Source organism: Chelon labrosus (genome assembly GCF_963514085.1).
Source record: "Chelon labrosus genome assembly, chromosome: 4".
NCBI classification, from domain to species: domain Eukaryota; kingdom Metazoa; phylum Chordata; class Actinopteri; order Mugiliformes; family Mugilidae; genus Chelon; species Chelon labrosus.
The window spans coordinates 9782110-9806877 of NC_140340.1; the positions used below are offsets into that span (position 1 = coordinate 9782110).

At 42.2% G+C, this 24768-nt stretch overlaps 2 protein-coding genes across 5 annotated transcripts; both read left to right on the plus strand.

Annotated features, from left to right (window-relative positions):
• The first annotated feature begins 211 nt into the window (after nucleotides 1–211).
• fblim1 (filamin binding LIM protein 1) lies at nucleotides 212–5302 on the plus strand. Of its 2 annotated transcripts, XM_084543218.1 has the most exons (8): nucleotides 212–560; nucleotides 929–1290; nucleotides 2052–2209; nucleotides 3238–3313; nucleotides 3430–3599; nucleotides 4070–4248; nucleotides 4391–4511; nucleotides 4597–5302. In XM_084543218.1, exons 2-8 carry the CDS (start codon nucleotides 954–956, stop codon nucleotides 4705–4707), a joined length of 1152 nt encoding a protein of 383 aa, XP_084399344.1. In that variant the 5' UTR covers nucleotides 212–560; nucleotides 929–953; the 3' UTR covers nucleotides 4708–5302. The 2 variants fall into 2 exon arrangements, with proteins under 2 accessions (XP_084399344.1, XP_084399343.1); XM_084543217.1 differs by lacking the exon at nucleotides 212–560 and having other exon boundaries at nucleotides 577–1290.
• Nucleotides 5303–6710: 1408 nt separating this feature from the next.
• On the plus strand, nucleotides 6711–24453 carry LOC311486719 (msx2-interacting protein). Of its 3 annotated transcripts, none has more exons than XM_084542681.1 (15): nucleotides 6711–7107; nucleotides 8308–8622; nucleotides 11785–12258; nucleotides 12371–12525; nucleotides 13202–13402; nucleotides 13527–13678; nucleotides 13762–13887; nucleotides 14008–14121; nucleotides 14215–14328; nucleotides 14417–14517; nucleotides 14707–22033; nucleotides 22308–22376; nucleotides 22488–22682; nucleotides 22770–22928; nucleotides 23396–24453. In XM_084542681.1, exons 1-15 carry the CDS (start codon nucleotides 7025–7027, stop codon nucleotides 23525–23527), a joined length of 9717 nt encoding a protein of 3238 aa, XP_084398807.1. In that variant the 5' UTR covers nucleotides 6711–7024; the 3' UTR covers nucleotides 23528–24453. The 3 variants fall into 3 exon arrangements, with proteins under 3 accessions (XP_084398807.1, XP_084398806.1, XP_084398808.1); XM_084542680.1 differs by having other exon boundaries at nucleotides 6712–7107; nucleotides 11782–12258; nucleotides 23396–24452; XM_084542682.1 differs by lacking the exon at nucleotides 6711–7107 and adding an exon at nucleotides 7487–7593 and having other exon boundaries at nucleotides 11782–12258; nucleotides 23396–24452.
• The last annotated feature ends 315 nt before the right edge of the window (nucleotides 24454–24768 follow it).

Consider the following 24768-nt stretch of genomic DNA (forward strand, 5'->3'; position numbering starts at 1 on the left):
AGAAAGATAAAGAAACAGGAGGTGGCTCTTTGTGTCTCTGCTTGTCTGTTTCATGGAGGAAAACTCCTGATGAACTTTATGACGTTGTATATTGCATTCGTAAAAAAAAAAAAAAGGACTATGTGCTTTTGGTGTGACTGTGCGGATATTGCATAACTGAAATTGAGTGTGTGTCTGCGTGCACGCTGCATGCTAGTGTGCCTGTGTGTGTGTGTGTGTGTGTGTGCGCCAACTTTCATAGTAGATGAATGTGTCATGTATTTTTTTTTACTGCACTTTGCCCGAGATTAACTGTTCACCTTTTACGGCTGGGAGGGAGGTGGTATTGTCATTCAGCCAGAGAAGGAGGAGGGGTCGACGGACAAGAGAGTTGGGGAGGGGAGGTACAGAAGGAAAAGGAGTGGCCTTCTTCTGCAGATAGTCGCCCTCTCCACCGGAGTAAAGCCTTCTCTCAGAGGCGGCTCACAGGAGGGAAAATAAGCCAGACGTTTTCAGATACAGAGAAGGAGAAAGAAGAAAAGACAGAGGGAGAGCTGTCTTAAGAACACATTTACGTCCAGGTATGTACTAGCTGCTCACAGAACAGTCTGAGTGTGGGTGAGTTTAAAGGAAACAGAGTCAGATTTGTGCTTTCTTCCTCTAAAACCATTCATTATGGATAATGAGAGCAGTAAGTGTGTGAATTCTTCAAAGTGAGAGTGAGCACTCCCACAAAGTTGACTGAGGGCGTTAACACTTAGATTAAATATTCTAGAGATGACAGAGATTAAGTGTCCTGTTCACTATTAGTGTTTTATTGTCAGGTTCCTAGTAACGTGTTGGATCTACAATGTGTTTCACTTCTAACGCTGTGTATTAAACAGGATGTTAAAACAATGAATGTTGAAAAGAGTCTTGAGTCACAACTTTTGTCCTGCACTCCTGTCAGGCTGTATGAGGGGTTTCATGCAGTCATGGCATCAGCAGCTTCACCAAAAAGGATGGTGTCTTCTGTCTTCATCACCCTGGCGTCTCCTTACCGAGCCACCGTGACACAGCAGCAGCCCGCCCTGCAAGCTCACAGTGCCCCGGCCAGAGACAAGCAGCACACTGCCGTAAGAGTCAGCCCCGGTGACAGCGTACCCAGGCAGAAGAAAGAGGACCTGTCACCATCTGAGTCTTACGGCGTCAACGGCAAAGGCTGGACTCACGCAGGCCGACCTTCAGGCCCTCAGAGCCCCAAACCTGCCACACCTGGAGCACCGAGCAAAGCAAAGCTGCATGAAGAAAAAGGCGAGAGCAGTGACCCAGGTATTCATCATAAAATCTGTTTGTCTGGATGAAATGGACAAAACTTAGATCACCTCATATCTTACACTCTGACTCTGTCCATGACTCACTTTGCATTGGAAGTGTGCAATTAAATGACTCACTGTGGTGATGAAATTCCCAACAGATATTATCGATTGCAGCTCTTTTAGTGTTCTCATTAGGCACCCATTTTATTTGATTGCTTTCCTGATCTTTATTTCAAGATCTCAGGCATTATACATATATATATTTTACACATATTCTTATCTACACATATGAAAATTGTAGAGCCCAACACACTGACACACTGGGGACAAGAAAAGGAAGATAGAAAGGAAGATTTTTATATTTAAAAAGAACATGTTTGCAGCAACAATTTTAAACCCAACATGAAAAACCTGTTACACAGTGAAAATAGTGTTGAATCAGTTTTGAGCCTTTTTTTTTAAATTAGTCTTACACTGTTACACAAATCATTAGAAACTCATACTCAGGCATTATCAGCTTTATTATTACCATAATTAATATTTCTAAGAAACATGCAAAATAGAAGTAATTTGATTAGGTACGGACAGCAAAACACATGCGTGAATTATTCCACATTGTTTCTTTCAGTTAAAGGTATGTGTATGCAAATGCATGCATATTTGTGTATATATTTTTTTATATTAATCTCTTAAATTAAATATATATATATATATATATATATTTGTGATATTAGCACAAAGTGACTTAATTTAATTTTTTTTCTTGCCAAATAGAGCTCCTCCTTCCTCCTCCTCCTCCCCCTGATGCACTGACTTCATCTGCAGGAGCATTGCTCTCAGAAGAATCAGCACTTCCACCTCCTCCTCCTCTTGCCCAGACGCCTTTCTCCCACCCTCTGACCCCAGGCCAGCAGACAGTTTACAACAGAGTGGTATGCAGACTTCTTTAGCAAAGAGAGTTTACATTTATTTCACCCATATCTTTGTTTTTTTTTACACCATCAGTTGTTTTCTACAAACATTTGATGGCAATTAGACAAGTCTTATTTCTTTTCCCACAATCAAGGATCAGGTTTCCGTGAATTCTGCAGGATTAAGAACTCCGCTGATTGTACAGACTCATCAGGAGAACACGTTATTGAAAGAAAAACAGCTGCGACTAACTTGCTAAAATAGTTTTTGGAGTGCGCACATTTCCCTTCACAAACAGAGCCCCTTTGAAAACTGTTGCTATATTTATAAGAAACATTTTGTTCCCATTACAACCCCATCTCTGCGTAGAAACAATAAAAGATCGGGAAAGGGGGCTGCGTTGCAGCAGGAGGTCTGTTGTTTTCCTTGGTCAGTGTCTTTTTCTGTGGTTACATTGTTTCTGTGATTTATGCTTTTATTTTGTAGGATTCTTTTTTTCCTCTGAAAAGTTGCTTGTACGTACTTGCTGCTGAAGACTATTTTCCAATCCTCCAGTTTTGGAGAATTTGACCAATTTACGACCTCAAATAATGTATTTTATCCATTTGCTTTACACTGGGAGTATAAATGTTGATATTGAATTAGTGTTTTACTTTTGGAAAAGCTGTGACAAGATGACTTCAGTAAACCTTAGAAGAAAAGAAGGTGGCACCATCATTTAACTGGTAGAAAAGGTTCAAGGATAATCGTTTTATGGAGATATGTTTAAAAAATGTTTGCAGCAACAGTATTATAGCAAACCTGAAAAGCTGCTATACAGTGCAAGGTATATTTTTGTGTTTCCCAGTCCCAGTTCCCAGTGTTGTGGATGACTTTTATGTTTCAACCTGTAAGTCATTTTTAGCTGTTTTGCTCAAACAGCAAGAATCAAACATGACACCCACGTGTTTACAACCACACTCTGATAAACTGTGTGGTTCCACTTGTGAGGCCAAACTTGTTAGTTTACAGCTCAGTTTTACATTAACAATCTCCTTTACATTTAAAGGTGGAAACAAGCACACCATCTAGTGGGTTAAACCAGGATGAACGAGCCCACGAGCACAGCCAGGACTCAAGCAACGGTAACGCCATCTCTGTTTGCACGTGCACGGCTATTTAAGCCTTTCAACTGACCTGCCTTGACGGCACGCACATTATTACTGCCTGCTTTGACGTTTGATGTTTGTGTGCAATGCAGACGTGTGTGGCTTCTGTCGGAAACCCGTGGCTCTTTCTGAGCCTGCGATAGAAGCTTTAAACAGGACGTACCACGACGGTTGCTTCCAGTGTAGATCGTGCCACGTTCCCCTGGCTGGAAAACAGTATTACAACAAGGCTGGGATCCCGCTCTGTGAAGACTGCTACCAGGTAAGATGCAAGGCAATGCATCCTCCTCTACAAGGTGTGAATGCAGATGCAACTTTTGTAAAAGGCCATGCATGCCTGTGTTTTCTTCAAATTTGCAAGGACTAAGGCCACATTTGGGTCTCAATGATGAGGGAAGCCCGAGAGAGCAAAATTAACTAATACTGGGTGTGCTTATGTGGATATAAGAAAAGTTGCACACAAACTTACTGGGTATTCTTTGTGCGATAATTCAATAATGCTGTGTCGTGCTCAGGAGTTAATGTTGCGATGTCACTGCTGCATGGTAAAGCTGTTGCAGCTACACACAATCCATATCTGACCGTAATCATGTCTGTTGAAATGACTGCTAAGAAGACGGTAGAAGAGCCACTCCCGTTATAAATCGTGTGCTGCGAGGAGGGTTAAAAGGTGAATGATTTGGGAACGGTGTTTTAAACTGAGTTAACCCTCCGTTTCTCAAATTTTCTCAGGCCAGTCTGGAACTCTGCTGGGCATGTGGGGACGTTATCACTGATCAAATGATCCGCGCACTAGAGCGAGCATACCATACTTCTTGTTTCACCTGTACGACATGTAAACAGCAAATTGGACAGCAGGCCTTTGCTCAGGGTGAAGTTGGGGAAGTTTACTGCCTTCAGGACTATTACAGGTAAAGTAAAAAAACATAAACATTATGGCAATTTATTTGATGTTATTCCAGTGGCTTTCTTGGTCGTTTCACCTCTGTGTAAGATGCTGAACAGATCAAATAAAACAACAATATTCCTTCCTCTTTAATTATGTCTTTGCAGCAAGTATGCACCAAAGTGCAGCGCCTGTAACCGGCTAATCATTCCAAAAGAAGATGGTACTGACAGCTATACTGTTGAATGTCTGGGGCGTTCCTACCATGAAAACTGCTACAGATGTGAGGTAGGCTATCTGTGCAAACACTCACTGAAGTTTTCGAACACACACCGGTCATCACTAGTCAGTAAACCTTTGATATCGTCTGCAGGTCTGCGTCATCGAGCTCTCTCCCGAACCAAACGAGCACGGCTGCTATCCTCTAGATGGGAGAATGCTCTGCAAATCTTGCCACCTGAACCTGGTTTCCGGTCAGCACTAACTCTCCTGGATAAACTGCGGCCAGGGGGAAACTGCCATGAGTCTGGGTTCAGAGAGAGAGATGGACGACTGTGCATGTGCATTTAAGACTAGCGTATGAATGTCACAAACGCTTTCTTCGACGGAACAATAATAAGATATGGATATTTTTTACAGTATATCATGCTTCCTGAACATCCACTTATTCTTCTTTTATACTTGATGATATTGCACTCAGTAAAAATGCACCGTATATATTTATGCAACTGACTTTACAAAAACATAAACAAGTATTATTAGAATGTCTGTAGATCTCAATCAGCATGCTGTTTCAGTCACATTAAAAATCTTTAGATTAAAAGCAACATTTATAGAAAATAAACTAATATATTTGATCTCAAAGCCAACTCCAGCATACACAACATTCGCTAAGTCCCATATACACCATCAGTAAGGATTGAGATGTGGAAAAATTATAAACACACTACAATTTAGTTTACTAAACTACTCCCACTGATTGGACTCTGTATTAAAGTCCTATTCAGATCTCAGCTGAATTATTTTATTTAAAGTCTATATCTCAAAATGGCTTGTTGTTGAATTATATCTCTGTATATTAAAACAACATGTATTAAAAAAACTGAAAATAAATGGAATATGTTTTTGCATTTATTATACAATTCTATATCTTTAATTGATTTAATATTATAATGATGAATTTTGTTTTTGTCTAGTGTTTAAAATGACACCATTTAGCAGTGGCCACCATAAGCTACTGATAAATAAATACTGCAGATGATACTGGCCCGGCTTGCTGACTTGACTCCTCTCTGTGCCTACAGGTGTCACTTATGGATACTATTATCAGTGCACACTTTTTGCACAGAACATGTACATCTGCCTCCTGCTCAGTGACAAAAACACACCTGTGTGCTAGGATTGTTGGTCTTTTTGTAATGGGGAGGCCAAAACTAGACTGAGTATTAGAACGCAATCCTACTGTTTACTGGTGTTTTTTTTTTTTTTAGACTATCCTGACATTTATTCCACCCTAAATAACTCTAAGGCAGCAGCAACTAGGATGCTTTAAACCACAGGTGTCAAACTGATCCGTGAAAGGGCCGCTGTGGCTGCAGGTTTTCATTCCAACCATGCAGCAGCACACCTGACTTGGCTCAATCAATCAACTGAACTGCCTTCACGCAGTCATTTCAGGTGTCCTCCTGCTTGATTGGAACAAAAACTTGCCAGCCACACCCACTGCATGGATGCTGCATGGTTGGAATGAAAACCTGCAGCCACAGCGGCCCTTTCACGGATCAGTTTGACAACCCTGCTTTAAACTGAGACTATATCCATTCTGACCAAGGTTTAAGCTTTTTAAAGGTGATGTATTGCTTTTTTAGTTATTAACTAATTATCTATAGGTTTTTGACTGTAATGGACAATTGTAAGTTGATTTTATCCTGACAACATAAACATTTTAAAATATAAAAATATTAGTTGTAACCCCAGTGAACTAAGAATACTAAGAAAAGCACTGAGTTTAAGTAATCAGTTTATGCTCTCATGCCAGTTCATTAGGTACACTAGTTACAATGAATCCACTCTAATATGAAATTCCTGCTCTAAATCTTCAGCATTAATTTAAAATAACAGCTTGATTCAGCTGTGTCTGTATTTTGGGAGCTGTAGTTTGTAGTACGATTGAATTGTATTGTCTTGTATAGACACATGCTTCTGTTATTTTGACAACCCCATTTCAGTCAGTGGGCTAGTTTAACAGCACCACAAACGACATAATGAGCATACAGTTGAATTAACACCTTTCTGACGCTGTTTCAACATAAACTGAACATTATAAGAGTCATAAAGGAGGATAAAGTGCAGGATATAAAGAATTTTCACCAGTGTACCTAATGAACTGGGAAGTGAGTGTATAATTAGTTTCACATTATCGTTATAACAACGCTTTATGTTACATTTTAAATAAATAGTTTAAATAAAAGTCTGTTTATGCTTCCTGACTGTAACGCCGCAGACAAGTCTTACTCACGCGCTGTTGATCCTCTCGACACATCGCGTGCTCGCCATTGTGCATATGTTTCGATCTCGGGGCCGCGCGGCTCGCACCCAAAACCACCGGGACCGAGGCTGGGGCGCGTTCGCGCGCACGGATCGAGGACGCAGCAGCTAAAGCTAAACGGGCATCGGGCTATCAGGCCCAGAACGTTTACGGAATCCACCGTCGTTCATTTTGTTCAGGCGGACCTCCGACCGGCAGGGATTAGAAAACGTGCGAGATCATATGTGTATGAAGGAGGAAAGGTTAGCGCAAGATGGTTCGGGAAACCAGACACCTTTGGGTGGGAAATTTACCCGAACATGTTCGAGAGGAGAAAATTGTGGAGCATTTTAAACGGTAGGTTACGCAAGAGAGAGCCAGTGTTTGCGAAGCAGCGCGCGCTGGGTGCAGCTAGTAACGATCGGTAGCCTGCTATCAGTGCTAACAGAGCTAACGTTAGCATTTTTAAGTTTTATTAGTCGGGGTAAATCTTATGTGCCACATTTGCTATTTCATACCACGACAGTGTTTGTTGAATCGAAATACGCGAAATGGAATAGCTAAAGTGTAAATGTGAATGATTTATAAGCTTTCGCTAACTTTTGCTAACGCTGGGGCAGTTAGCTTGGTTTGCTAGCCACCGAGCTACCACCCAACCAACCATTTTGTGGGAAGTCGCGACGTTTTCGTGATCTGAACGAGCCAAAAGCCAGCTAACGTTAGCCGAAGAGCAGGTCTAAAGGCGGTACACGACTTAACCACTGGAAACGTCTGCCTCTAAATGCTATTCGTGTGGAGACGGTGGTGTCAGGGAAATATTCAAATGTAGTGAAACCAAAATCGGTGACTGATAAAAGCTCAGTGGGCACACGACCAAATAAATGTTAGCAAGTTGTTGAGCCGCTTGACGTCGGCTGCCATCAGTGTAGCTTAAGTAAGCCAAGATCCTGGATATTGAGTAATTTATCAACTTGGAGGTATACTGCAAATCGGATTTCGCTCACATCAGTGATCACGTAGAGTTAAAGTTGGCTAGTAGCGTAAACCTATATGCTTTCCAGGATTAATGGAAGTCATTTACTGCCATGTAACTCTACATGTCGTTGTAAATTTCTACCTATAAGCCAATCGAGTAACTCATCACCAGGCTCCGCTACGGACATAACAAACACTCCGATCATTTAACACGGACACTTAAAATGTGTTTGGTCCCTGTGGGGTGTTTGAATAACCTTAGTACTTTCTGTTTAGAAACCTTCAATGGTCCCACAGTACTAACAGCACCTCAAGTGTGATCGTTCAGTATCACAGTTGCAGACAGAGCACACACTTCCTTGTTTTGAACATTTTATTTCTGTTATCTAACTTAAAAGAATTGTTAAAAGACAACTGAGTATGGTTTTTAATTTAATAACTCTTTGCTTTTAGTATGTGTGCCGTTTTTTTTCTGCTCTTGATTTACTAGACTGTGGTATACAGAGAAACGGTTGCACATGCCCTGTTCTTGGTTGGTGTATGTGTAATTTCCTGTTTGTTTTCCTTGTAATCCCTTCTTAGGTATGGCCGTGTCGAGAGTGTTAAAGTCCTGCGAAAGCGAGGGTCAGAGGGGGGTGTTGCAGCCTTTGTGGATTTTGTGGATATCAAAAGTGCACAGAAGGCTCACAATGCTGTCAACAAGATGGGAGACAGAGACCTCCGGACTGACTACAATGAACCTGGGTCAGTCCCTAGTGCTGTTCGAGGCCTTGAAGACAGCTCCCCTTCGAGCAGTCGAGACGTTACGGGATTCTCAAGGGGAACAGTTGGTACAGTGTTTGGCCCGCCTGTGTCCCTTCACACCAGAGAGGGACGTTATGAACGGAGAATAGATGGGTAAGTGGACACGGCGTCCCCTTAAAATCCAGGGGAATTTAAGTATCAGAAGGGTGTAAAACCTAAACACATAGAGGGGTTATTCATGAGGGATTGATGCCTCATGGGGGTTACACAAAGGTATTCTAGGGATCGTTCCACTTTTCATCATAATTGACTCGCCTTGCCCATGGGATCTAAGTAAATTAACTACACATTATCATCTGGTAAGGTAACTATAATTCATGGTTTGACATCTGGTTTGGATATTACATCTATGAGGAATATCCTGGTGAGTTTTGGATTCATTACATTTTGTGGGAAACTACCGTGGGGAGCTTTTGGATATTTTTTTAATCAACATGGGATCTAACCTTGATTTTTACTCGGAATCGCTCGAAGCTGGAAGTAAAGCCCTACTATGAAGGATGCCCTTTTTCTGCAAAGAGAGTTTATACAGGTGTATCACTACTTGAAGAACCTCCCATCTTGGTTGTCATTTTTTTTGTCCTCGTGGCAAGAGCTGATGGTTGGACTACTTTTGCCATTTTTCCATCTGTGGATACAGCCTGCTCTGGATTTACGTTTTGACCAAGCGGATGGAAGAACTTCTATAGTCGTCACACATCACCAAAGAGATTAATGTATGCATTCGTCCCAGGTAATCTCAGTTGTTTTAGGGTGAGACTTAACACCTTCTGTCCCAAATGTGGAGGCTATACCAAGATGACTTTACAAGAACACAGAGGATCCAGACAGACAGGCAACCAGCCAAGTTTGTGGAGCTATTCTTCTTTTGGGGTCGATAGCTAAGAAGACGCACGAAGAAGTCATATTTCGGATGTACCCCCCTTGGATGTATGCTATACCATACTCCATGCTGGATGTATTGATGTGCACCGTAGTTTGGATAGGTGTAGCTGCCATTCATTTGGATTACTCAAGTGTGGATGTAGCTGTGTGAGACCTCAGTGAGTAGAAGAGCGCTCCCAAGTATGATAGAGGAAGTTCAAGATTAAACAAAAAAAAATAAAAAATTCTTCCGTAACCTGATAAGACATGAAGCCTTCCAGTAAACGCCTGATTGGATCCATGAATTGTGGAATTATGCCCACAAGCTCATGAGGATTTTACTTTACGTGCTGTGAGATGTGTATGAGAGCGTACTAGCTTGTGTGATGTTAAATAACTTGTTAACGAGCGGAATACGTTTTTGAGCTTTTCCCCTCCAACATGTAGTCACGCTTTTGGGACCTACTACTTCCTCATGCTACAAGGCTGATCCAATCGGATGTACTTTCAACTCGGGCTCCAAGTAACTCAATAGCCAACCTGGATTGTGTCGAATACCCCCGAAGTTCATCATCTTTTTTTTTTTTTTTTTTAATTCATATTTATTTGAGGTTTTATGTTCCTATATTTTTTTCCTCCTACATATTCTAAAATCCATTAAGAGGTCCATTTCTATGGTTGTTTTGTTTTTCCTTTTTTTCCATCCAGCGAAGAGAATTAAGTTGCCTAACTGTGGATTACACATCAACAATCAACCGGCTTGGTGCTCAGTATTTGAAGATAACGTGCAGTGTGACTCAAGAGAACCGTTTTTGCCTAATTAGATCAATCGATTTTTTCCCCCCCTTGTTTTTTTTTTTTTTTTTTTTTTTAAATTCGGGCTCTCACATTCAGACCACCTAGATTTTATTTGGATTAGTTTCGGTAACTTCTTTTCTAAAAGGTTGGTATTGCTCTGCCCTCTGCATATTTTCTGTCTCTAACCTTAGTGTTTTTGCCTCATGTTAGTTTTGCACATACTTTAAGGGAAAATGTCAATTTGATGCAAGAGAGGGGAAGTGTCAATTTCACAATATGCCTAAATAAAATTTTTCTTTTTATATCTAAGAGTTGTGACACACCAATCCGACAGATAGCCATTTCCAGAGTTTGGATCTGTTTGTGAGCGTTTTTATGGTGGGACCTCAATTGCTGTTTTTTCAGCCAAATTAGCATATTGAACGAGTCTGAGAGAGAGATCGCTCTGATTTACTCTTCTGCTTAGAGGACCAGTGCATGAAAGGAATTAAAATACAAATATTTTCACAACAACACGATTCTGTTGAAGGAATAAAATGTAGACCAATTGACTGACATGATTCAGGAGAGGACAGCTCTGTAGGACGGTTTATAGCTCTTTCTAGCCTCCCAGCTAATAGTTGCTCTTCCAGATTCCTGTAAGAGTTCCTTCCTTTCACGCAGAACGTACGTGCGAGCTTGCGAGTTGGCTGTAGTCTTCGTTCAAGTGCAAGTTTTTGGCCTGGACACGGGCGACGTAAGGCGATGTCAGAGTCTGCCTTTGTTGGAAGGTAGTTCTTTGATGTCGGATTGGTGTGTCCCTACCTAAATGGAAGAAAGTGGCTCTTCTTTCAAACTAATATTTATAAATTAAATACACTAATCTAACCCTGCATCGCATTTAAATTTAGAAGAATAGTCCACTTGAATACTTGGTATTTTATTGCTTCAGTAACTTATTCTGAAAGCAACTCCCCAAGGACATCAAGGAGACTGAAATGCTCAGTGTTTTATTTATTTTTTATTTTATTTTTGCAGATAGTTAATGCTCCGAATAGAATATGAACATCCCAGTATAAAAAGTAGTGTTTTCGAAAATAAAATCTTGACAGTTTAGACTGTTCTAGTTTACATTTTGGGGAGACGCCACTGATGTAATGTGTGTTAATTTGTACAGACGGTGCCAGTATTTGATTGGCTGCTTCTGATTATTTATTGACGAGTCGAACTGTTCGGCTTATTTTTTTATTTTTATTTTTTGTGTGTGTGTGTGTGTGTGTTTTTTCTAATGAGGGCTACATGCCTAAAACCATACAAACTTTTGTTGGGAAACTGATGGCTGCAAATCGGGACATTACCAGAGACACGGAGGTAGATTCTGCCACGGGAAGAAGTACAAGTTCTGGATATTGAAAATACTGGCACTGCTCTTTATATCAGTATTAAGCTACACAAATTGAACCCTCTTATCTGGCTTTTTGTCAGTGTCTTTACCTGTAATAGTCATTTTTAAAGTACATTTCAGTTCCAAAAAATGTGTTTTTTGCACTTTTTTGTTTATAATGTTAACCCTTTTTTTTTTTCCTTTTCTACTCTGTTCTTAATTCACAGTAGTTCAGAAAGCCGTGAACGTGCTTATGATCACAGCCCATATGGACACCATGAACGCACTGGTACTTTCGACAGACAGCGTCACTACAATGCGGATTATTACCGTGATCGCGCTGTGTTTGCTGCTGCTGGTCCAGGGAGCAGTGCCATTGGGGGAAGCTTTGAGGCGTCTGAGCCACATTTTGACTCTAGAATTAGAGACCCCTTCACTCTTACTAATTCTACACGACGTGACTTGTACAGAGATGACAGAGGACGGCGTGTTGATCGAACCTACCATCACCGCCGGAGCAGATCATCTCATTCCTCACAGTCGAGGCACCCTTCCCCTCAACGGACCTCGGGGCAAACCCCCAAAACTCCTCATTCCCCTAAAAGAGCCCCCTTGTCTCCTGGGAGAGGCCCAAAGTCTCGATCTCGCAGCAGATCTTCGAGCTCTGATTCTGTCAGCAGTACCAGCAGCACGGGCAGCGGCAGGTGTGACATTTGTTTAGTTCATGTTTAATGTTTTTTTTTTCTGATTAGTACATACTTGGTTGCCACAAACACGCAAATGTGTGATCATTGTGTTTTCTTTGGTAAATGACAGTGATTCAAACAGCAGCTCAAGTGATGGATCTCGGGCACGTTCTGTTCAGTCGTCAGCCACACATGCACCTCCTCAGTCCTCTATGGGGCTTGACTCTGAAGAGCCACGTAGAAGTTTTGGAATTAAAGTTCAGAATCTACCAGTGCGCTCCACAGGTGAGTTTTTAAGTTGGTTAGCTTCTTAATTTGTCAAATACAAAAATCTTTTTTATACAGATCCAAAGGAACATTTGATTTGTTCTTTAACTGGTATAAAAAGTGGACACTAATACACGCTGTATATGACGTAGCTGATGCATGAATCCGATCAAAACTACATTTTTGGTTCAGATGTGATCATGTACAAGAAACATCTGGGGATTTTGCGTTCACATATGCACCTGGCATTGTCAAATTGTGATTGTGACCTCGAAAGCTGTTGGTTGTTGTATAGACACACATTTCTGTTATTTGGTACTTGGTAGCCATTCATTTTGGGTGTGATCCTACTGCTTTACAAGTCCTAAATAGGCGTAACATCTTGAAACATTATTGAAAATATTGATTGCACAATGGCTTTCCCTTATACTTGTACTGTTACAACACATAATCAGTATTATTTCTACTTGACAGGTTAGACTTGACTCTTACGGTTAACTGTCTAGTTTCAGTAAGAATTTGGAAATCTAGAAACATGTTAAAGGTGACTGTGAAAGGAAGATCAGCTGTGTAAATATCACTATTGTCCATTTGCTTTAAAGGGAAGTCAGTTGACTTTATCTCAAGATTATTTTTTTGAAAACTTTCCAGTACTGTACATGGGGAATAATAATAAGACATTTTTCCTCTGTAGACACAAGTTTAAAAGACGGACTATTCCATGAATTCAAGAAACATGGAAAAGTGACCTCAGTACAGATCCATGGAGCATCAGAGGATCGCTATGGTTTGGTGTTCTTCAGACAGCAAGAGGATCAGGAGAAAGCCCTTACTGTTTCCAAAGGGAAGCTGTTCTTTGGCATGCTAATTGAAGTCACTGCCTGGAATGGTCCTGGTAAGTAATTGCAACATCACATATTGTGACGAATACTGTAGTAGCGTAGGCATAAATTCCCCAAATGTAATTTCCCTTGTGGTAGAGGAGCACGTCTAAAAGCTAAACCTCTTCCTTCTCTTAGAAACAGAAAGTGAAAATGAGTTCAGGCCCTTGGATGGACGCATAGATGAGTTCCATCCAAAGGCCACAAGGACACTGTTTATAGGGAACCTTGAGAAGACCACAAGTTATCAGCAACTTCTTGACATATTTCAACGCTTTGGAGAAATTGTGGTAAGCTACCATCTGACTGAGTACTTGTCCAAGAAGAGTTGGACGTTTTACACTTTGTAATTGTTCTGTCATTTCACCTCAAGGACATTGACATAAAAAAAGTAAATGGAGTCCCCCAGTACGCCTTTGTCCAGTATTCTGATATTGCTAGTGTTTGCAAGGCCATAAAGAAGATGGATGGAGAGTATCTGGGGAGCAACAGACTAAAGGTAGTTGTTTTTTTGTTTTTTTTCCATACAGAAATGGTGTCTATTTCTGGTTTGTTCTAGTTTTTGTACGATATTCCGTGTGTATAATACGCACATTGTTCTCACTGTTTCTTGTTGAAGCTTGGTTTTGGGAAGAGTATGCCCACAACGTGCGTTTGGCTAGATGGTTTGGCAACGAATATTACAGAGCAATACCTCACACGCCATTTCTGCCGCTACGGACATGTAGTTAAGGTAGGGTTTTCTATTTTCTCTTCCTTAAGAATTACTTATTTTGATCTTAGTTCTGTTTTTCAAAACCATAAATGAGGCTTTTTTTCTTTTTAGGTTGTGTTTGATAGATTGAAAGGAATGGCCCTCATCTTGTACAACAACACAGATTTTGCTCAAGCAGCTGTGAGGGAGACTAAAGGCTGGAAGATTGGTGGAAATAAAATAAAGGTAGAAAATGTGAAATTACAATTATTGTAATGCTTAATAAAGTGTGCCTTTTGTGCTTATTTAATTGGTATGTTTTTATTTATGATAGGTGGATTTTGCCAGCCAAGAGAGTCAGATGGCATTCTATCGGTCTATGCAGACATCTGGTCAAGACATTAGAGACTTTTATGAAATTCCTCCAGAACGAAGGTAAATAACCAATATTCTTAATTGTGTACACTTGTTTCCATTTATTTATTTGCATTTTCTGATCTGATGTAAGGGGTTAAAGTATGTTAGCAGTTTGAAATCTGAAAGTAGTGAATTTCTGAAAATGTGAATTATTAAGATTAACCGAATTCATTACTATTCTCTTCTTATTCTCTGCTTACTCTACAGAGAGGAGCGCAGACCTCCATATCATGAATTTACAGCAGAAAGGGCTTACTATGAGAATATCCGGACCCCTGGTCTCTATCCAGAGGATGCTCGAAGAGACTATGCTGCACGCAGCAGAGAACGTTTTCCTGAACTGGAACATTATCAGGGGGATCATTTTGACCCACGTTACCATGAAGACCCAAGAGAGTATAGGGACTACAGAGACCCCTTCGAGCAAGACATCCGAAAATACACATATATTCAAAGGGAGCGAGAAAGAGAGCGAGAACGTTTTGAGGCTGATCGTAGCAGGTGGAGCCCGTCCCATCCTAGGCGGCCAATTACTCCCGCTGTATCGCCTTCACCATCCGAACGTGCTCCCAGAGACCCTGAACGTCGGGTTTACAGCCAGTCCTCTGAGAGAAGTGGTAGCGTGAGCTCCGTGTCCCCACCACATTTTGACAAATCTGAAAAGACCCTGCTAGAACATGCCTCAAAGAGTGAGAAGAGCAGTCAACCAGATCGTGTTGCAGGAGCAGAGAAAACCAAACGGGCCAAACGAAAAGAGAAAGGTGACAAAGACAAAACTGAGAAGAATAAATCAAGGAAAGCAAAGGGACAATCCCCAGCTAACCTGTTACCCGAAACAGAGCTTGAGACTGGTTTTGATGGAGGGTCTGGAAGAGGAAGGGGATCAGACCAAGATGCTGAGAAACAGAAATGTAAGGGGGACGTTGACGCTCTGTCTGGAAATACATTGTCAACTCCTCATCAGGACTCTGTGAAAAGTGAAAGATCTGAAGCGAGTAAAGGTGATAATTCAGACTTGGATGGGAGAAATCGACTCAAGAAACACCTGAAGTCAGAGGCTGGAAATGATGGGAAAGAATCATCCGTAGATTCAGATCGCCTTGCTGCAAGAAAAAGACGCTTTGCTGATTCTGGTGGAAGGACTGTTCGTCAAAAGAGAAGCAGGCATGAGGACGAGGATGGTAATCAGTCTTCGGACTTTAGTGCAGGTGCCACATATCTGAAGGAATCGGATACTGACAAACTCAAAGATTCACAACGGAGAGATTCAAGACTCAAAACTGATAAAAGTGGCACTCAAAAGGATGGGCAAGAGGACCTTAGAGGACAAAGAGAAAAATCTGAGGGATCTTTGGATCCACTGGATTCAAAACGACACCCAGGGCACACCTCAACAAGAAGGTTTTCACAAGAGGGGATTACAGACCAGAGCAGTACAAGAGAACAAGAACACCATGCTGCTTTCAAATTTGGTCAAAACGCTGAAACTAACAAAAGTGCCAAGAATAAGGAAGACCATGTTGATATTGACCTTTCTCAGAGTTACCGCAAGCAGATGGAGCAAAATAGACGTCTGCTCCAGCAGCAACAACAACGCGAGTCTGACAAACCTGACAAACCAGGCAGTCCGCAAGGAAGTGAAACTGAGGACTTGGAACATCGTAGCCTTGTACATGAAGTTGGCAAACCACCTGAGGATGTCACAGATAATTTTCCATCTCATAAATCAAAGAAACTAGATCAGTTTGACACGGACCCAGGGACAAAGAGAGAGCGTGTCTACAGGAGCTCTAGACCAAGAAATGAAGATCCTGAATGGAACAATGCATCCTCTCCAGGACATCAGCACTTCCCTCATCATACAGATGAGGACTTTGTGGATGCTTCCCAGAAAGAGTTGAGTAGAAATGATGACAAAATTCACCCGGATCTGGAGCTATTAGTCAAAAGGACACATAACACACAAGTAAGCAAGACAAACACTCCCTTACTTAGTGTGGAAGAAGAGCAGCGAAAGAGGTGGGAGAGCAGAGTTAAACAGGACTTGTTACCTGATCTGAACTTTTCTAGAAATCTAAGTAAAAACATTCACAATCGCAAGCGTTTGGACTATGGTATTTGGCATGACTTGGAGCCTGGGGAAGTTCGATCCGACTCTGAAGAGGACCGGGAGACCAAGCCCCACTCTCCTGTGCCTTCCACATCGATGCCTTTTCCCGAAAGGCCAAGGGTTGACAGATTTACAGACCCAAAACTAGCACATCTTGAAAGGAACAAATTCTACTCCTTTGCACTTGACCAGACCATCACACCTGATACAAAGGCTTTGCTTGAGCGGGCAAAATCTCTTTCGTCATCCAGAGAAGACAACTGGTCATTTTTAGATTATGATTCTCACTTTGCAAGTCTACGCAACAGAAAAGATACTGAAAAAGTAGAATCAACACCAAGACCTACACCTTCCTGGTATATGAAAAAGAAAAAGATTCGAAGTGGATCTGAAGACAAACTCGATGATAGGAAGGAGGAGCCAAAGCCTGAGGAACAAGAACGAAGGGAACTGTTTGCATCTCGCTTTCTTCACAGCCCCGTCTTTGAGCTGGATTCTAGGCGGCTTCAACACCTGGAACGCAAATATGAAGCACCTGAGCATACGCAAAACCAACAGCCTAGTCAGCAAGACGGTGATGTTGACTCGGGACCCGTTGTCCTTTTTCATAGTCGATTTTTGGAACTCACAAGACTACAGCAACAGAAGAATAAAACTCAGCAGCTGCAGGAGGCAAAAGTAGAGCCCAATCTGACGGATGAGAATAAAGTGGAAAAACCACCTGTTCAAGAGCAGCAATCTCTGCAGTCACCGGAAACAGCAGAAACTAACATGGAGCCTGAAATCAAACCCATCAGTCCTGCTGAAGAACTAATTCCAGAGCCCAGACTCTCACCTAAGTTGGTCCCCCAAACTGTGGTCAAAGACTTGTCTCCAACAGAAGAAAAATGTGTTTTGCTAAATCCAGTCCCTGATCCATATCCCCCTGTGGCCTTCATAAGAGAAGAAGTAAAACAAAATGAGCCTATTGTACCCATGCATCACCCACCAACTGAGGCAACTTCAGATTCTGAACCTGTACCTATAGCAGTGTCTGAACCCAGCTATTTGGTGAATAGGTGTAAAATTTCTCCATCTGAAGGGAAGCTGGATAGTGTTACAGAGAATGTAAATCCTCCAGTAACAGAACAACCATGCCGTCGCAGTTCTAATGATGAATTTGTAAGCAGTTCAGAACCAGAGCTGGATCCAGAGACAACGCAACCCGGAGTACCTGAAGCCAGTAGTCCGGTACAACTTTTTGTTGAGCAGGTGACTGTAGTTAAGAAAGAGACTTCTCCCACTCGTAAAGCAGGAGAAGAGCCTGAAGGAGAGAATAAACTTCATGACAGTAAAATGCAGATTCCTATTGACAGCGACACAAATGATGAGCCTGTTTCACCGCAGAAAGAGAACAAAACAAATCAAATGAGGAATAAAAAATCCAGACAGTCTCCTGCTCAAGTTGCTCCAGTTCCCGTAATGTCTGCCTCTGGTACTGAGAAACAGGCTACACGCAAAAGTGAGCGCATTGACAAAGAGAAGCTGAAACGTGGCTCATCCCCAAGAGCTGAATCCCGGTCCACTGGCAAATCTCCCATTCATGGATCAGATCCTGATAATGCAGAGCAGAGCATATCAGTAGGCAGAGCAAGACGAAGGAATGTTAGGTCTGTCTATGCCACCCCAGTAGAAGATGATGCACCAGCTCGTTCTGGAAAAGAAATTACAGAGTCACCACGTTCTGCACGAAAGCGAGTTACGGACAAAGATGCAACGCAACAAAATACTGAACCTGATCCACCTGCTCCAGCTCCTGCAACTAAACGGGGCCGCCCTCCCAAGAATCGCAGACAAGGTGATGAGAGTTTAACTGCTAAACTAGAAAAATCTAAAATTGACAAAGACACTGATTCAAATGAATCAGAAAGTGGTGAAAGAATTCCAAGAGTTTCAAAAGGGAAAACATCCCCTCATGCCACAAAGGGTTCCTCAAATCAGATGTCCACAACCCTAGGATCTGGATCAACAAGGAAAGGGGACAAAACAGAGGCAGCTGACGACGATGATCAGGAAATGGATTTTACAGATAAAGATACCTTGGCTTTGCGAGATTCATCAAGCACGTTTAAGGATGATCGGTCCCTACAAACTGAACAAAAGAAAGAGGAGAAAGACAAACAAGGCACGGGTAAAGATGGTGGCCAGGAAAAGGTTTGCGAGGGTAAATCAAATGGGAAAGAGATGGATTCCATGGTCTTGGAAGAGAGACCTGCTTTAGAAAAAGACAGGATTATTAGGGGAAAAACCAAGCTGACAAGGTCTCCAAAGTCTCCTGTTCTCAAGAACCTTAAAATCAGACTTCATGTCACAGAGGTAAAAGATCTTCTTCATTTAGGGGATGAAGAGATTGGGAGCCAAGAAGAATCATCAAAAAAAATCAGGCCAGGTGACCAAATTGATCAAGTTTCAGACAGCACTAATGCTAACAAAGCAGCCTTCAACAAAGAAGCAAAGGAAAATGCTGTTTTGGAAAAAAATGAACCCACTGAAACGCCACAAAGCTTAATTTCACAAGAAATGGAATTGGAGCAGGCTGTAGAGAACATTGCCAAACTTACAGATCCAACATTTCCAACAGAACCCCCTATCGCTCCTGCCTCACATACAGAAGTAAAAAGTGACCCTGAGGAAGAAAAACCTTCTAATCCTGCTAGTGAGACAGAACTTATGGCTGCTATCGATTCGATAACTGCTGAGGAGGCAAGTGTATCCTTAACACAAGCACCTCCATTAAGTGCAGATGTAGGTTCAGAACCTGAGATTCAACACGTAATTCAGCCCTCCAAGGAAGATGAACCTGAAACAAATCCATCCACTGTCCAGGAAGAACCCACCATCCCAAATACGTCCAAAAAGGGCCCAAAGGGAAGACCAAAAACACGTTCTAAAGTCCAAAAGCAAGTAAAAAAAGATATAAAGGAAGAACATTCATTAAGTGAGGAACTGACAACCCCATTAGAGGATACCGCAGCTCCTGAGGTAAAGATTGTTTCAAATTCCCCACCACCAGCAGCAGCAACTGCTGCGGTCATTACTCCTACTGCTTGGAAGTCAGAGCCTGAACTCCCAGCTGTCAAGGCTGTAGATGTAAATGCAGACTCGGACTCACCTTCTGGAGAACAAATTCAACATCTTAAATCTATTTACCCACAGTCTAAAAGTCCAATATGCCCAAAGCCTCACCAGTTGCCACCTGAATGCATCTCCCCTTCTCCCTCTCTGCTTACTAACAGACCAAATATCAGACCCATTCAAGCAAGTAGAATTCCTGATTCTCCACCAGATTGGCGGCATCAATCTAAAGAGACAGGGGTTTCCTCATCTCCTGTAATGCCGTTAGTAGCCAAGGAAAACCAGCCTTTACCCCCAGACTCTGAAAACATGGAGACTGATCATGGCACAAGTGACTTGAGACAGATTCTAATGAAACACAAAACTACTTCACTGCCAGGCAGTAGTTCTTTTCCTAGTAATTTGTCCAACCTTCGAGATCAGAACCCATCTGAAAGTAATAGCCAGCTTACCACTGTTGTGCCAAATAAGTCACCACTCCCTGAAAGCAAAGTGCTATCTCATCCAGCCCCGTCTATTGTACGACCTCCAGCCTCACTTACATCTCCCGAGACAAAGTCTGTAATCTCTGTTATTGCATCTACTGCAACCTCTGTTATCAGTCGTGTTTGCAACCCTCCTGAGCCTGAGGACAAAGGGAACATGAACATTGTAAATCCCTGTGTAGACATGGCTCTGCCCAAATCGGGCTATAGACCCAGCAAAGATGATACTGGATCATACCATGGGCCATCTGTGGGTGATGAGGGGGGAAGTGCTGCACACTTTATTGTTGAGAGCCCCGCACTTGGTACTGGATCTTGTCCTGGTCTGAGAGTGAATACATCGGAAGGAGTTGTAGTATTGAGCCATTCGGGCCAGAAATCAGAGGGACCCCATCGGATAATTGCAAAGATAAGTCAAATCCCACAAGCACCAGCAGGTGACATGGAATCTCAGCAGTTGGTGTCCATGCCCCAGATTAAACAGGAAATGTATAGTCATTCTCAATCAGGACTTCAAAAGGGGTCTTCATCGCAGACCGATCACGGGCATCCTGGTAAACCAGGGTCAGCTTTGTCTTCTGTTAAACTAGAAAGCACTGGTTTGGAGAAGATGGATTCTGCCTACCAATCTGGACCTCAAGGTGTAGTGAAACGTCTCACGCAGGGTAACCAGCAAGTGATGGGTTACCATCAAGACTACATGCCATTAAAACATCAAAAGAAAATGGACAGTGTTGATCCTCACAACACAGATGGAGCTAAAACAACTTGGACCGCTGCTGTAAGTCCTGCAATAAGCCCTCATTTGCCGTCTCCACCTGGAAACCATGTGGGTTATGTTACAGCAGCTGGTGACAGAGCGCCTTCGCATCTCGGTGGGGTAAAACAAGAACCACGCTCCCCACGCAAGTCGGGCCATCCACATTCTCCATTTACTAAAGTGTCCTCACCCATAGGCTCCTCATCACCCAAGGGCATACCAGTGATGTTGTCCACTGGCCTGCCTGCCATGCAGCAGTTCATTACTGGTGTACATCACCCAGAGCAGTCCGTTATCATGCCACCTCACAGTGTGCCTGGAGGCTTAGGGCGGATGTCTCCTCACTGTGTTACTCAGTCAATACCAGTGGGGCACCTTGGAGACGTTAGGGTCAATACTCCACCTCTCTCTGTAATGAGCTATGGGATGCATAGTGAGACCCTTGCGTCTCCCTGGTCTGGTCCCATGCAGCCTCGGCCTACTTCACCCCAGGCTGTGGGCAGAGAAAAGGTTCTTAAGGTAAACCCCGGTTCTTTGAGGAGTCATGAGGGGGAACAGGAGGAATCCAGACACTTCCATCAGACAGGAAGGCCATCTACCACACAGCTAAAACTGGAGACTCTACAGTCAGATCCTCGTGGGTCTTTGCGGGGTGTTCAGTTGGAAACGTACATGGCACAGAGAGATATGCGAGTGCTGTTGCACCAGCAAGGGGAGCGTTCTACCACAGATCCACATTCTGCTCACATTCAAGAGACTCTTACCCCGTCCTTATCTCCAAGAGCACATGTTTTGACTAAAGGTGTGTCTGAAAAGGATATAACAAAGTCATTAGAGGCAAAGAGGCCACAATCCCCTCTTTCTAAGGATGGAATGATGGGGATCAGACAATCTGGCCCAGCAATGGCATCTCCCCAGAGAGTTCAACTAATGCCACCAGGACCTAGTGGCTCGTTCTCAGAGTACTCAGGGATGTACTCAAACCCAAGAGGACTACATTCTCAAATACCGGAGGCATCTCCTGTTGGACTTAACCAGCCACCGTTGACTATCACACCAACTATGGTGAGTTTTCTAATATCAAACTCTACCGCAAACTTCAGAATAGTTATACTTTTAAATCAAGAGTAAATCTGTTTTACTAAAAACTAAAACTTAACAAAACTGTCAAAGTGAGGAACTGTCTCAGGGCTGTTGTGTTAGGTTATGATTTACTTGTCTAACTGCTAAGCTTTCAGTAGAGCATATATGCAATTGCATGCTGGTTTTCTCACATTGCACCAACTGCTGCTGAGACAACTGTTCTAACGGCACTGTTCTCTTGAATGTGTGACTGTAGGGTACCGACCTCCAGACAAAACCAGATGGCAAGATGGCGCAGCCTGTTAATATGGTGCAGTTGCTCACGGTAAGACAAAACTCAGCACAGCCGTTTAAATTACAAGCGGGGGTTGCTGGTCTGAACAAGAGCCAGCTTTGTCTGACGCACCTGTCTTTGTTTCGTCTCATATTTAAACAGAAATACCCTATTGTGTGGCAAGGCCTGCTGGCACTGAAGAATGACACAGCTGCAGTCCAGCTGCATTTTGTTTGTGGCAACAAAGCTTTGGCTCATCGATCGTTGCCGCTACAAGAAGGAGGCGCACTACTTCGGATTGTTCAGAGAATGAGACTAGAGGCGTCACAGCTGGAGAGTGTAGCCAGAAGAATGACGGTATGTGTCCTCTGTCTTACCCACAGACTAATTTTATGTTCACTTTAATTCAGCTGGTTTACAACATTAACCTTTTCCTCTCTGCAGGGTGACAGTGACTTCTGCCTTCTCCTTGCTCTACCATGTGGACGAGATCAAGACGATGTCCTAAACCAAACTCAAGCTCTTAAGGCAGCGTTCATCAACTACTTGCAGACAAAGTTGGCTGCTGGTATCATCAATATTCCCAATCCAGGTTCAAATCAGGTGAGACTTGTGTTGGTGTGTGAAAATGTCTTAGTAATTAGTTTTAACAGTATTCTAGTGGAGCTGAACACATTTCCACTGAGAATGCACTGATGTTTGACTTGTTTATAGTCACAAATGACTTATCGTATGAAAGTGGAAGCTTTTTAGTCTCAGAACCATTGGTTTGAAACACATTAGCTTTGGGAAAAAGCTCCATTAAGGAACATTAACATACAGTTTATGTGTGATCTCCACCGTGTGGATGTGAAAGTGCTTTGTGGAGTTGCCAGTTAAGCATCTTTAGTGGCTTCTGCTGACAGTTTTGTCAGCAACCCAGTCAGACAAGAGGATCCAATATTAGTCTATATTTTAGGAAATTAAAGTTGATTTTGAGGAGAAAACTTCCTTAAAACTGAGATCTATTTTCCATGGATGTACATTGTCTTCACACGTGTCACTGATGATGATGGCCTTTGTCCTTCCAGCCTGCCTACGTGCTACAGATTTTCCCACCGTGTGAGTTTTCGGAGAGCCACTTATCGCAGCTCGCCCCCGACCTTCTCAACAGGATCTCCAGCATCTCACCACACCTCATGATTGTCATCACCTCTGTCTGACCTTCACTGCCGGGAACCGCCCCATCGACGGATGTTCTCGCTGATGAGCCTCAGGAAGGCAGAGGAATATGAGAATTTGTTTTTTCAAGGACACACTGGGAACGTGTAGGATAAACCCAACCAACATATATTTTTTTTTTATATATTTTTTTCCCCCACCCTAAGTCTTTTTTTTTTTTTGTCACTCCGGTCTGGTGTATTTGTCCTTCTCAAAAGAACTCAGGGATGGATCAAACCAGAAAGAGTCTTACTTGACCATTTCTCTGCTGTATTGCTATTTATTGGAGTTTTATTTTAGGATTCGGAAATGCTCTGAAGAAAGAAAAAAAAAAAAAAAAATAACCAGGTTGTTTGGTGACTACCTGGGTGGCCTGTTTCCTTTTCTGTCTTTTTATTGGTTGTTACATTTATTTCTTCACATGAGAAGATCATAGAAGCTGTTGTACCGCCATGGATGAAAAGACATTTCAACTTGTAATTTTAAATGATTATGTACAGACTTCACTTGTAAAACTTTGGAGACCCTGTAGAGGACCACGGTTGATTAACATCTCCTTTAATTCCACCAGCTCTGCTCATTTTCTCACACTACTGAAGCACCTCTGGCGCCTGCCTTTGCATTGAACAAGCTACAGTATGATTTGGGAGTTTTTGAATACAGGACTTTGTAAATATTTTAAATATTTAAACTTCAGCGGAACTTGGACGGAGACTTGAACTGTGGGACATAACAGAGCGTGGAAATTTAGATGGATGAATCCTTAATTTTTGGGTGTAAATACTTGTAACACAAGAAGGTTGGCAAACTCTCCTGTGGAGTCTGCTGATGGCACTTCATATTTTGTAACTCAAATAAAACAAACTCCAGAAAACATGAATATTTAAGATAGTCCTTTACTTTGTTTACGTGTTTATTCTTTGGCGGAATAATTTAAATATTCAAGAACTTTCTTTTTATTAATTTAGGACAAGGGTTTGCCTACATCTCATACTAAAAGAAGAGGGTTTATTAACAGAACCTGATGACTTCCTTTACTTGGTGCAAATGGAAAGTGTTGGAGCAACATGTAAGTATGAGTGCAACGACTGCTAAAACATTTTCCATAATTTAGTAGTGAGACTGCCAGTCTTAAGTACCAGAGCCAGTGGAAATGTGCCACAATGCTTCGCCATAGCTCTTGTAAAGCATTTTAATGCAACTGTTCATTTGCATGGTGTCTGATTTCATAATCTGGTACTGC